This window comes from Papaver somniferum, chromosome 8 (assembly GCF_003573695.1).
Source record: "Papaver somniferum cultivar HN1 chromosome 8, ASM357369v1, whole genome shotgun sequence".
NCBI lineage: Eukaryota > Viridiplantae > Streptophyta > Magnoliopsida > Ranunculales > Papaveraceae > Papaver > Papaver somniferum.
Window position 1 is genome coordinate 18,485,620 of NC_039365.1, and position 11,922 is coordinate 18,497,541.

At 36.4% G+C, this 11,922-nt stretch overlaps 2 protein-coding genes across 2 annotated transcripts; both read left to right on the forward strand.

The window, feature by feature from the left end:
• The first annotated feature begins 2,569 nt into the window (after window positions 1–2,569).
• Window positions 2,570–5,827, forward strand: LOC113304421 (E3 ubiquitin-protein ligase At1g12760-like). The gene is made up of 5 exons (XM_026553525.1): window positions 2,570–3,342; window positions 3,530–3,649; window positions 3,741–3,873; window positions 4,942–5,106; window positions 5,284–5,827. The coding sequence occupies exons 1-5, from the start codon at window positions 2,744–2,746 to the stop codon at window positions 5,455–5,457; spliced, it is 1,191 nt and encodes a 396-aa protein (XP_026409310.1). The 5' UTR covers window positions 2,570–2,743; the 3' UTR covers window positions 5,458–5,827.
• Window positions 5,828–6,492: 665 nt separating this feature from the next.
• LOC113302807 (BON1-associated protein 1-like) lies at window positions 6,493–7,166 on the forward strand. Its single transcript, XM_026551765.1, has one exon. It carries the CDS (start codon window positions 6,598–6,600, stop codon window positions 7,057–7,059), a length of 462 nt encoding a protein of 153 aa, XP_026407550.1. The 5' UTR covers window positions 6,493–6,597; the 3' UTR covers window positions 7,060–7,166.
• The last annotated feature ends 4,756 nt before the right edge of the window (window positions 7,167–11,922 follow it).

Consider the following 11,922-nt stretch of genomic DNA (forward strand, 5'->3'; position numbering starts at 1 on the left):
AGATCTAGCAAACATCGTAGTTCATCAATGTAGGGACTAGGAACTAAATCCAACTCGTGTTACAAGGACAAAATCCAAGCAAAGCCTAGTATGTATACTCTAAGTCTTTTTTTTTTGCAAGTGATGCACAAGAGTATGCATCATTGGGGCCACTTAATTTGCAAGTATGTTTATCTAGCTCGGTCCATGCAAATTATTGCAATGTTCATATTTCCTTCGTTTTAAATCATTCTGATACATTTTTGGTTTAGTAACGCAGCAACGATAATGCCTATGCATCATGAAGATTTCTCGAGAAAGCAACATAGCATAACGATACCTTTGCTTATATATGCCTCATCGGTTAAGCTTTATAACTTAAGGATGTAATCTCCGTTTAATGCACCTTCAACCTACATACCTTCCCTATATATGTCTTATTGACTTTTTCTTTACGAATAAGTTTTGGGGAGTGGATGGCCATATATATAAAGTCCACCTGCTTCTATGGCTATTAGGAAAGACGCATCATGGTGATGCATTTCCAGTTCTCGTCCAATGCTCAACTTGCGAAATACATCATTGTGATGCATTGAAGCTCTTGGCCAGCATCCCGCTTGCATGATGCACCACAGTGATGCAATTTCAGTTCTTAGCCAACATGCCGTGAATGGAACACACAAGCTTGAGATGAAATTTTATCTTATTCAATGACGCAATGAACATGAGTTATGCGAAAAATGCAGGTATTCCAGTATTTCTTAGAAGACATATAAACTCGTGTTTCACTAATCCCAAGTGAAGTCTTTCATAGTCTTAACTTAGATCTCGAAGATCCTTTGGTTTTTGGAGGACAAACTTTACAACAAGAAACACAAGCGTGTATGGATTTCTTGGTCAATCGGTGGTGAAGAATCATTATATTGACAATCCTTGGAATTCGTCTTCAATAGAGAGACGATGTTCTTCAAATTTATCAAGGTTATATGTACCCATTTTCTTTCTGTGGGAGTTATTTTTTTTTTGGTGAAATGATACGAGCGTACTCCAAAGTCCAAATTCCCTTTCGGATATTATTAACTCTTAACTTTATTACAATTTTTCTGTATTTCCATTCTTTGCTCGAGGAAGTATTGCTACAAATGAAAATTAAAAGAACAACTCTAGACTGATCTCAGCATATCCTATGAACATAAGAAGATATGGTTTGGTTAACCATTCTATCATTGGTATATGCGATGTGTATTAGTGGTCCCCACCACTTTTCCTAAAGGAAGACTCGACTAATTTAGCTGTAGCATTTTGCAAATGAAAACCGTTTATTTAATTTGACACAAAATTGGTTAAAAAGACCAAAATCAACAATTCCTGGGTGAAAAGGACATTTAGATTTTGATACTGTTTAAATGGACAAAAACGTAAAAATAGCCAGGATGTAGAAAGTTTCATCCTACCCATTTTCAAATACTTTTTCTTATTTTTAATTTACGTCAGGATGCATCCAGTTTCACCCTTACTATTTTTTAAGTTTATGTTAGGATGAATCCAGTTTCATCCTTGTTAGTGTCCATTTCACCCATACTAATTTTTACTCGTCCATTTGAACCATGTTTTAAAAATATTTGGACAAATGACCCATTTTCCGTTAATTTAAAAATAGAGAAGCAACTGTAGATTTACATTTCTGTTCATTGAGTATTTCTGCACTAGCCTGTTTTGTTACAGGATCTCTCTTGTTGTTACATGGTTTAGGAGTTGGCTATGGCCACTCTTTTAGTTTGTTTTTCTAGTTTTTGGTGCTCGCATTTTCCCTCATCATCTCGACTGGCTTAGGCGCTCCTCTCTCCTATTTCTCTTTTTATTAATGAAATCCTAACTTTTCTACTCAAAAAAAAAAAAAATCTCGTACTTGCATAAAAATTAACTAGCGGGGTCTAAATCAGGTTATGTATTCAACGCACGTTCGTACTCAATCATGGAACATTGATATTGATGTGTACTTCTTTTTATTCCGACTCCATGTTAGGTCGTAATCTTCAAAGGTGGCACGATATGAATGCAATTTTATTAACTTATTTTCTATAATTTATAAAAGGAATACCAGTTTTACTAAGTGTTGATACCGTTTTTTATATGACAAAAAGATTTCACCGATCCTGACCGTTGGATCGATGAAATGGTATCAGCACTTAGTAGGATTGATATCCCCTTTATAAATCGTGTTATTTTGAAGTAAATCCACTTGATATTGTCCTATTAGACATCTCTAATCCGGATTTATACTGCTTCTGTGTTTTAAAGCATGTTTAGACAAATCACGGTCATCTTGGATCAGAAGAGAGAAAAACCGCAATCTTTGAGATTTGTTGTCAAGAAATGGGTCGCAATAAACATAATGGGCCCTATAAACGACATATCACATATGATGGTGCTTAATAATTGTAGTCCACCCAGCCTTCTCCAGATGATAAGTTTTCAACTCAACAATAACCATTGGATGATCAAACGCGACTACTACATAAAACATCTGCGCTACACGATATCGCTGCCTCAATATCTTAACGTGAAGTCAAACCAGAAAAAAAAATCACAAAAAGACCAACCGATTTTTTTTTTCTTATCGATCATCACAAATTTGGGCTCATCGTTTCTCAATCTAGGGTTTTGCGAATGGGATAATTTCCGTATCAATTTCTCAGAAATCACAATTAGGGTTATTAAAAATTAGGGTTTCATTTCATTTCTATCAAAAACATTTAAAGAAATGGAGACAACAACAAGAACATCAAATTCACCAACAGCGGATATCATAGAACCACTATTAGGCAATTCAAATCGAGGTGGAGGAGAAGATGGTAGTAACAATGGAAACAGAATCAATCGAAGTTCTTCATCGGGTTTACGCGGAGCAGCAAGGTTTTTACGAAGAGCAAGTAGTAGAAGAATGATGAGAGAACCGTCAATGTTAGTAAGAGAAACAGCAGCAGAACAATTAGAAGAAAGACAAAGTGATTGGGCATATTCAAGACCTGTTGTTGTTCTAGACATATTATGGAATTTTGCTTTTGTTATTATTGCTGTTGTTTTCTTGATTTTGGGTAGAAATGAAAAACCAGCTTTGCCATTGAGATTATGGATTTGTGGTTATGCTCTTCAGTGTATACTTCATATGGTTTTCGTTTGTGTTGAGTATAAACGAAGAAATCCACCGCAGCGGTTGGCTCCGATTGTTGGGACTGGTGGGAATCAGAGTAGTGGGAGTTTGAGTACTAGTTCTCAGGAGGGATCTAGTGATTCTCATGAATATCTTGTTGAACAACAGCAACAGCAACAAGAAGGGGGTGTCAGTTCTTCTACTTCCAGGTATATAATTTTGATATCTAGTTAGCTAAAGAGTTCTTTAAGTTTTATGATGGTTTGAATGCGAATTGGGAAAAGTTTAGCTGTTTGAAATTATTGGCTGAAACTAGGATTTTGAGTTGGAGCTATTTGGATGTAATTTGGTGAGTTTTATAGCTGTTTTGATGAATTTTGGGTTTATTGTTGACAGTGCTGCTAAGCATTTGGAGTCTGCTAATACGATGTTTTCATTCATATGGTGGATTATTGGATTCTATTGGGTATCTGCTGGTGGCCAGACATTGACAACTGATGCTCCTCAGCTTTACTGGTTCGTAATGAGTTATATATTTGTTTTGATTTGAGTTGAAATTGAATGTTAGTTTGGTCTTGTTTCTGACTAGGACTATTTCATTTTGCAGGTTATGTATTGTATTTTTGGCGTTTGATGTTTTCTTTGTGGTATTCTGTGTTGCCCTGGCATGTGTTATTGGTATTGCTGTTTGCTGCTGTCTTCCATGTATAATTGCTATCTTATACGCTGTGGCAGATCAGGTATCTTCTTGGTTTCCCTGCTTTTTGGTCATATTGTATGTTACTTTCATCTTGTATAAATGCTTCCATCAACATGAATATTCCACTTTGCGATACCAGTTTACAATCAGATTCAGACGTATTGTCATGTTGGGTATGCATGCTGAAGGCAATTGTTAAGAAGCTAGAGTATCCCTATGCAGCTTGATCCAAGTAGGATGGTAGGAAATTGGAAAACCTCAGTTAGGCATTCAAGTAGTCTGAAAAAATCAATTCTAGACATGCTCGTCATATTTATTTTTTTTTGGTAAATTTCTCAGGATATTTGGCTTTTGAAGAAAACATCAAATACAGTTATCTACTAGAAATGATAGAGGCGATAAAAAATGGTTACTAGAAGATATGTATTTTAGTTTCTTAATTATTGACGTTAGAGATGAAAAGCCAAATACATGGAGATGTCCATATGACATGTCCCAGGGGCGGAGCCAGAAAATCTCCTATGGGGAGGCAAAATTGTTTTAGGGTAAGCAAAAGGAAAAAATTAGGCTTGGGGTAGAGAAAAAAAAGGCATGGAATAGGTAAAATTAGGCTTGGGAGCCATCCAGGAAGGGTAGGCAGTTGTCGACCCTTGCCATGGGTTGGCTCCGCCACTGTCATATACCTAAATGTACCCTTGTTTGTGTTTTCGACTAATAGGTGAGTTTTTCATGAAGCAGCATTTTTTGTTATGTAGTAACTATTTGCAGGTGAAGGCCTATTTACATATACTGAAGCATTTAAGGTAGTTACATTTTTTTTTTTTTTTTGCATTCTTTGTTCACCTTGGCGATACTACGCCCGAAGAGCAACGTCCACAGGGTACAATTTCCATCCGATTGATTTAATATGTGACACTAACTCTGTAAAAATTGGGTCTCTTTGTGGTGTTGGTGTTAAGCTGAGACCTCTCTGAAATATTACTCAGAGTTTGAAAAGCTTTTGGCTCTGTCATATTTTCCTTCTTTCTTTTGCCTGAACTAGCATGATCTTCTATACTCATCCTTAGGTTCTTTCATCGAATTTTGATTCTCTCCCTAATGCAAGCAGGAAGGTGCATCCAAGGATGACATTGATCAACTACCAAAGTTCAAATTCCGAAAAATTGGTGATTTTGAGAAACAGAGCGGTGAGGTACAGGGGCCATTCGGAGGAATCATGACTGAGTGCAACACTGATGCACCTGTAGAGCACATTCTCTCTTTGGAGAATGCAGTAAGTTGAACTGATCATATTTGTATGACCTTGAATTTTGATAGTCAGACAACTTTCTATATATAGTTAAAAGTTAGTAAAACCCATCCCTCAGTCTTGGCCAAAATAAAACAGTGTTACAGTAACAAGAAAAAAGAAGGGTTACCTCCGTTGTGATGTGGATGATGATTCTTGCAGGAATGTTGCATCTGTCTTTCTGCCTATGATGATGGAGCTGAGCTGCGTGAGCTTCCTTGTCGCCACCATTTTCACTGTGCGTGCATTGATAAGTGGTTATTTATAAATGCCACCTGTCCTCTCTGTAAGTATAACATCTTAAAGACTGGCAGCAATGGAAGAGAGCAAGTATAGAGTGTCTAAACTTCTGAAATCTCACCTGTAGTACATGCTTCAGGTATTCATTAGTTATTGTAAACACCTGTCTTTCAAATTTCCACCTAGTTAGTGCGAGTAGAACAGAACATCCTCGTTCTTTTTCTCCCCAAATCCTTTCACCGTCAGCCTGCGGTTTTGCATGTTATCCATGGGCACCATGGATCATTTTTATCATGTGTGAAGATTTCCTCCTTTATGTGTGTGGTATGTTTTATATCTTTCTGCTTAGATTCGTTGTATGTAAACTTGAAATGGCAGAACCATGTGCACATATATATTGTAATGTTATACCGGAGCTGCTTGGTGTTCTGCTTGAACAGCTTGTCCCCTACTTTTCTTGATGATACATTTTAATGATGTCACGGGTGATGAAGTCATTAGCTAACATCATCATTGTTTTTCAAAGTCTTTGTTTCCTTTGTGTGCTTGTTGCTTGTTTTGGACTTTGAAACATCTCAATGGTTTTGCTTCTTTGTTTTATTTTGTGCATTAGCCTGGTAGGATAACTGATTGTGATGGTTGTTAGGTTCATTAGATATGTTGTCGAAAATACTAGCTCTTCATTTGATCACAGAATTATGACCTTGTACCTAGCTCGGGACTCGGGGAATCAGAGCATGCCAGGATTGAGTAACCTTCTATCCGAGTCCAACAGATTTGTCTTTATTTGGCCAGGGTTCCTTGCTGAAAAATTAAGATAGTCGACCCAATGCAATACTAGGGATTTTACAGTCGAATAATTTAATACGCCATTGTTTGCTGCTTGTATTATTTAGATGTTATGTTAATCAGAGACTTGAGGGAATCAGTTTATCTCATCTTATGAGAAATCCTGTATATCAATATTTTAGTACAGAGTCAACTTAACACCTAACTTGACAGATAACTTAAAAGTAAAGTCTAGAATTCTCCGTCCCTGAAAATAATAGCAAAATTTCAATTAACGTGTGTTTGAATAAAGAACCAACGTATGTATTTCCCTCCATTTTCCTGCAACCTTCAAAAAAGAACAACTAAAATTGCCCACTAGCTTCTGTAAAAGTTATTTGCTGCACATATATATAGCTAGTATCCAGCGATTCTATTCCAATTCATTTGATAAGCAAAACTTGATAGATGGATAGGCAAGCACAAAAGATTTTAGAAGTAACAGTTGTCTCAGCTGAGGATTTACGTCGTAATAGCCGGTGGGTTAAAAATACACTTGTAGTTGTACAAACAGATTATTCCACCAATCATCGTTCTACGAGTATCGATACCGAGGGTGGTAGCTACCCTTCATGGAATGAGAAGATAGAGTTGCCATTATACCACAATGTCCGATTTATCAGAGTGGAGGCTCAGTATAAAACCAGTTCTGGTGCAAAAATGATGGGAGAAGCAAAGATTCCAATTTCTGATTTCTTGGGAAGTTATTTCCCTCCTTTTTATTTACATTTCTTAAGTTATAGGCTGAGGGATCGTGCTGGCGAGCCTAACGGTATTATTAATCTCTCGATTCGAGTAGTCGAACCACCACAACGATATCCTGGTGGAATTGCCATAGGATACCCAGTGTCATATGGGTCTAAGGTCTAAAGTTATGTGAATTACATCTATTTTGGATTCATTTTTTTTTTTTTAATTGTGTTTGGTTGAATTGTAAAGACATGAAAATTAAAGTTTGGGAAAATGGGTTAGTTCAAAACCCCGTGATATTAATGATATAAAATGTTGAATTTATGTTTCCTTCTGGTGTGACAATGTTGAAAGTAGGAAGTTGCATGAAAATGGCTGTTCAGCCTACTCCAACGACATAATACTAAGCTACATCAACTCAGCAACCAGTTGTTTTCGCGAGTTTTATTTCTTTTTGAAGAGGCGTGATATATATGAGAATTAGAGCGCCAAAGGTAGTAGTAAAACCATTATAGAACCTAGAAGGGTCACCTCTCTTCCTCCCTCAGCAAGAACTAATTCGTCAATTCTCTGCAACGAGTGTGTATGTGGTCCATATTTCCCCAACTACCTTGCAACGAAAGAAAGCAACATATGCTCAGCATCATCCTCATTTTGCATAAAATATAGATAAAACGCGGATGCCATGTTAAGTATTATGAGTTGTAGGCTAACATGATATCGACATAAAAGACACGCTGAGAGGAAGATGACACGAAAGACAACGATCTTTCAGAGAATTAGAGGCGGAAAAAATGAATCGAGCCAAATTTTATGTATTGGGTTTGGGCCTCTCTGCCATGATCAACCTACCATTGCTGGCTTCACGAAAGTAGAAACAAAAAAAAGATTATTTAGCTTTTGAAGTAAGGCGTCGACATAATGTTCTTTTTTTTTTTAGGTAAACAAACATTGAGAGCCAGTTGACAAGTCGGGGACATCAAAACGGACTTGCCAGCTCCATTCCTCCTCTCGAGTAGTAACATGAGAAACAGACTCAAAAAAAACAATTTAGCAGTCACTTCAAGTCCTTAGATTCTTCCAACGTACAAGTAAATTAGGTTAAAACAAGCTGGTGTCCGGATGGTTCTTGTAGTTGCAAGTTTCCTCACAACCACACTCAATTATAACTATAATCTATATTAGATAATCATCATTAAACTCTCCATTGATTTGTCAAGACTTAAGTCGGTTTACAAGATGGATACAAGTATTAAAACAATCTTACTTGCTCCTAGATTTACTTTCTCTCTCCGGATTTCATATCTAACACTTATTCTCCGAACCCTTCCACCAGTAATAACCTATCCTCTTTATATAAGATCTTACATAGTGGATGACAGCTAAGAGATCCTTTATTTTTGGAATCTCTATGCGATACACTCGCTCATGTACAATAACTCGTTCTCGCACAGACCATACTTCGCACAGATCTTCACACTTTACTCGTGACTTTGATGACATCATCCATTACGTCATCTCAACCTTGCTGTGTGCGATCTCCCTCGTTTAAATTATATAGTCTTCACTTCGCATACTTACTAACATATGCGATATCTCACTCCTACATTCTGCCTCTTCTCGTTTCGCTTATTCTACAGGGTGAACGATATGAGAAACTCCCACCCTATATTATTGCATATGCTTGTCTTTTCAAATTTTGCTTTGCCGACAATTTTTCGAAATTCCGTCTTCCCTTGTTTACGCGTGTCTTTTTAACCATTCATTTTTTGACACGTCTTTTTAACCGCTTGTTTCTATCTATTCATTTTCTCGCATTAATGAGAAGAACTTTTGAAAAATGGGACATACTTTCCCTATATATCTTCCTTTATATTCTTCTTCATTCTTTTTATTTCTTTTACTCTTTTTCGTCTTCTCTGCTACTGTTCTTTATCAAACAACCTCCATTCCCATTCTTTAATGGCTCCTGCTGGTAAAAAGATGGAGACATAATTTACAAAATTAAAGGACGAACTTCATTCGAAAACTTATAGACTTTCTCTTCCTCCATCAACTGATTATTCCTCCAAACTTAACTTTGATTTGATCAACTCTGAACAGTGGAGTAAGAGAGTCATTGTTTCATTATGGAAACTTCAAATTCTTCCAATTCCCTTTATAACCCTGAAATTCCTCTTTTCTATAAAATTCTTGCTGATGAGAGATTCGCACGGGGAATATTTCAACTGAGTGGTGATGCGATTAGAATAGCATTAGAATATTCTCGTCGCACAACTGGATTAGAGTCCTCTTACCCTTATGAGGTCCGAAACAAATTGTATTGTGATAAAGTTATTGATCCCACTGAATATACTCTTGATAATTTCTTCAATCATTACTATGTTGGGATTATGAAAAGTAATTCAACTAAATGGGCCGTTCGCTTAAGAAGAAAAGACGGCGTTGCTGAAGATAACAGAATCATGCGAGACGTTGACTGGAATGACAAATCCAATAACAGTTCTCGCAGATCTAATGATTCAAGTTGGCTTAATTTTCCCACTATTTTAGAAGGTCCCTACATTTCTGGTAAAGCTGATGATGGTTCTGATCTTCCGCTTCCCGATAATCTTTCTTCTTATCAACCTTGGAAGTTCGCATTGTCCGAGAGTGAGACAAAGAAAGTGGTATGTAATTTTCGCATAAGTATTCTCAATTTCGCATAACCTTTCTTTCAATTTCTTATTTCCTGTATTTTTCTCTGCAGGCTGCTAAGAAGGCCAAAATTTCACATGATGCATCACCTTCGCAGAATAAGAAAGTAAGAAACATCCTTTTTAATTTTGACAATATTGTTGCCTCTGTTTCTTATCTTGGTTATTCGCGTATGTGAAATCTTTGGGTGATAAGACTTTGGGCAAGGGTAAGAGCATTCTGAAGAAAACCATGTCTAAGTCTTCATCCAAAACGACTTCGTCCATGGATGATCTCTCTAAGAAGCGCAAAAGATATGATTCTTCCTCAAGTTCGGAATCCACTAATGATGACATTCTCGCTCCTGAAGAAGATTCATCAATTGATTCTTATGCGAAAGAATTATCAAAACTTTTTTGTAGGGATATGTTGACTACTATTGATCATGAAGGATTCGATCGTGCCTTTAAAATAGTCTCAAATGTATGTATCACTCCTAACTTGGAGGATCCATCTCTTAGTGGATTTGCCTCTGCGATAAACTCATATCTCCAATTTACACTTAACGCTATGGTAATATTCGTAATTTTATTTTTAACTTTTCCTTAGTATCCCCTCCTTTTACTTATAATGCTTCTTTTACACCCTCGTAGGGAGCTCGTTTGTCTTACGCAATTTCTGTGGATTATGAAAGGAAGCTTCTCAAGCTGAAAAATGAGAATGCCAAACTTAAAGATGAGAACTCAACTAATTCTGAATTGATTCGCAAGGCTCGAGAAAGAAATAATGAACTTATTGGTATGTGATTATCATTTTCTTCATCATTCTTCTTTCATGCGATAATTCACACTTCTTATTTTATTATGTCCGTAGACTTGTATAACCTTTCAGATGAAGTAGCTAATCTCCCTGATGCTGAAATTCTCTTAGAGCATCTCAATTCTTCCCTAAATAATTATCCCGCTCAAGGATTTGAGAACCTTAGCTTGGAAGAATTAATGTTGAAATACGCTACCCTTAGGCAAAGCCATAGAAATGCATTAACCTCATTCAATAGCTTTAAACATCGTCTTTATGAAAGTAGAGAAACAATTCGAGTATTGGAAGCGAAGAAGAATAAACTTATTACTGAAAAATATGACATCACTCTTAATGGTGCGAAAGCACTAGAAAAGTTCCAAGAATCCATTATTGAAGTTAAGAAAGAACGTGATTCAGCTTTGAGCGAAAGGAACACATTATTGAAGAAAGAAATTCAATTCGATCTAAACTGCTTATAGAGAGTGAAGCTGAATTTAGTTGGGCTGCTAGAGTTCTGAATGATGCTAGGAATAATTTAGGTGTAAATGTGAGCCTTTATACTGAGCATTCCGCATTGGTCGCAGACATTGTTTCCAATTATGAAGGTCATTTGTTGTTCTTTAACGCTTGTTCATACTTCAAGAATAACATCTTACGTCGTTTTAACTTGCTTGCTCATATTTCACAATGAAGGAGAAGGATTATCTTGAGAGAATTAGAGATTTAGAAACTCGCTTAACTGCTAAAGAAGAAGAATCTTCTAATCGCAACTTCAGGTACCAGCAATTGAAGGAAAACTGGACCCGTATGGTTTCAAACAACAGCAATGACGCTAATCGCGCTCGTATAGCTGTTGTTAAACGAGTGTGCCTAGAGAATAATATCAATGTCTCGAAGTATAAGTTACCAGAGATTCCTGAAAATGTACCTATTCCTGATATTATAATCAGTGATGGAGAAGATGAATATTCTGAAGAAGAAGTTAGTGATTTTGATGCTGAGCGAGAAGATGAAGGAAATGAAGATTAATCCTTCATTTTTTTCTTGTTACAAATTCCTTTGTTGTAAATTCTTCTTTCTTTTTGTATATCTTGAAGATATTAACTTTCATCCTTTTAATGCAAATCTTGTTGATGCTGAAAATATTATTTCTCGCATGTATATAAGACTATTAAATGGGGAAATTAACATTTCCTTTGCATTCCCATTCTTGCCTCTTGTTAATTGACGCATCTTGATAGGCCAAGTATGATTTATATCATTTATCATAAACTTCTTCTTGTGCGAACATTATCGCATTAACTTCAATATTTTTTTCTCTTAGGTCTTATTTTGTCTTCCTATGTAAAGGTCTTATGTTGCCGTATTTCTGAGCGACGAGATCGCAGGTAGTCTTTACACTGTAGTGTATCGACCCATTGATCTCATCTTACCCTTTTCTTGTATTATTACCTCTTCAGGTTTTATCGCATAAATATGACAAGTCTTAATACTCCCGTGAGTAAAAAGTCTCATGACATTTACATCTTTTGACACAATTCAGCTCCCTAATGGAGGGTGTCTTCC

Bases quoted from the DNA above. Each gene is read 5' to 3' on its own strand.
- LOC113304421 (XM_026553525.1), top strand. From the start codon at position 2,744: ATGGAGACAACAACAAGAACATCAAATTCACCAACAGCGGATATCATA. The intron at 3,343-3,529 runs GTATATAATTTT...TATTGTTGACAG, and splicing joins GTCAGTTCTTCTACTTCCAG to TGCTGCTAAGCATTTGGAGT. The intron at 5,107-5,283 runs GTAAGTTGAACT...TGATTCTTGCAG, and splicing joins TTCTCTCTTTGGAGAATGCA to GAATGTTGCATCTGTCTTTC.
- LOC113302807 (XM_026551765.1), top strand. From the start codon at position 6,598: ATGGATAGGCAAGCACAAAAGATTTTAGAAGTAACAGTTGTCTCAGCT.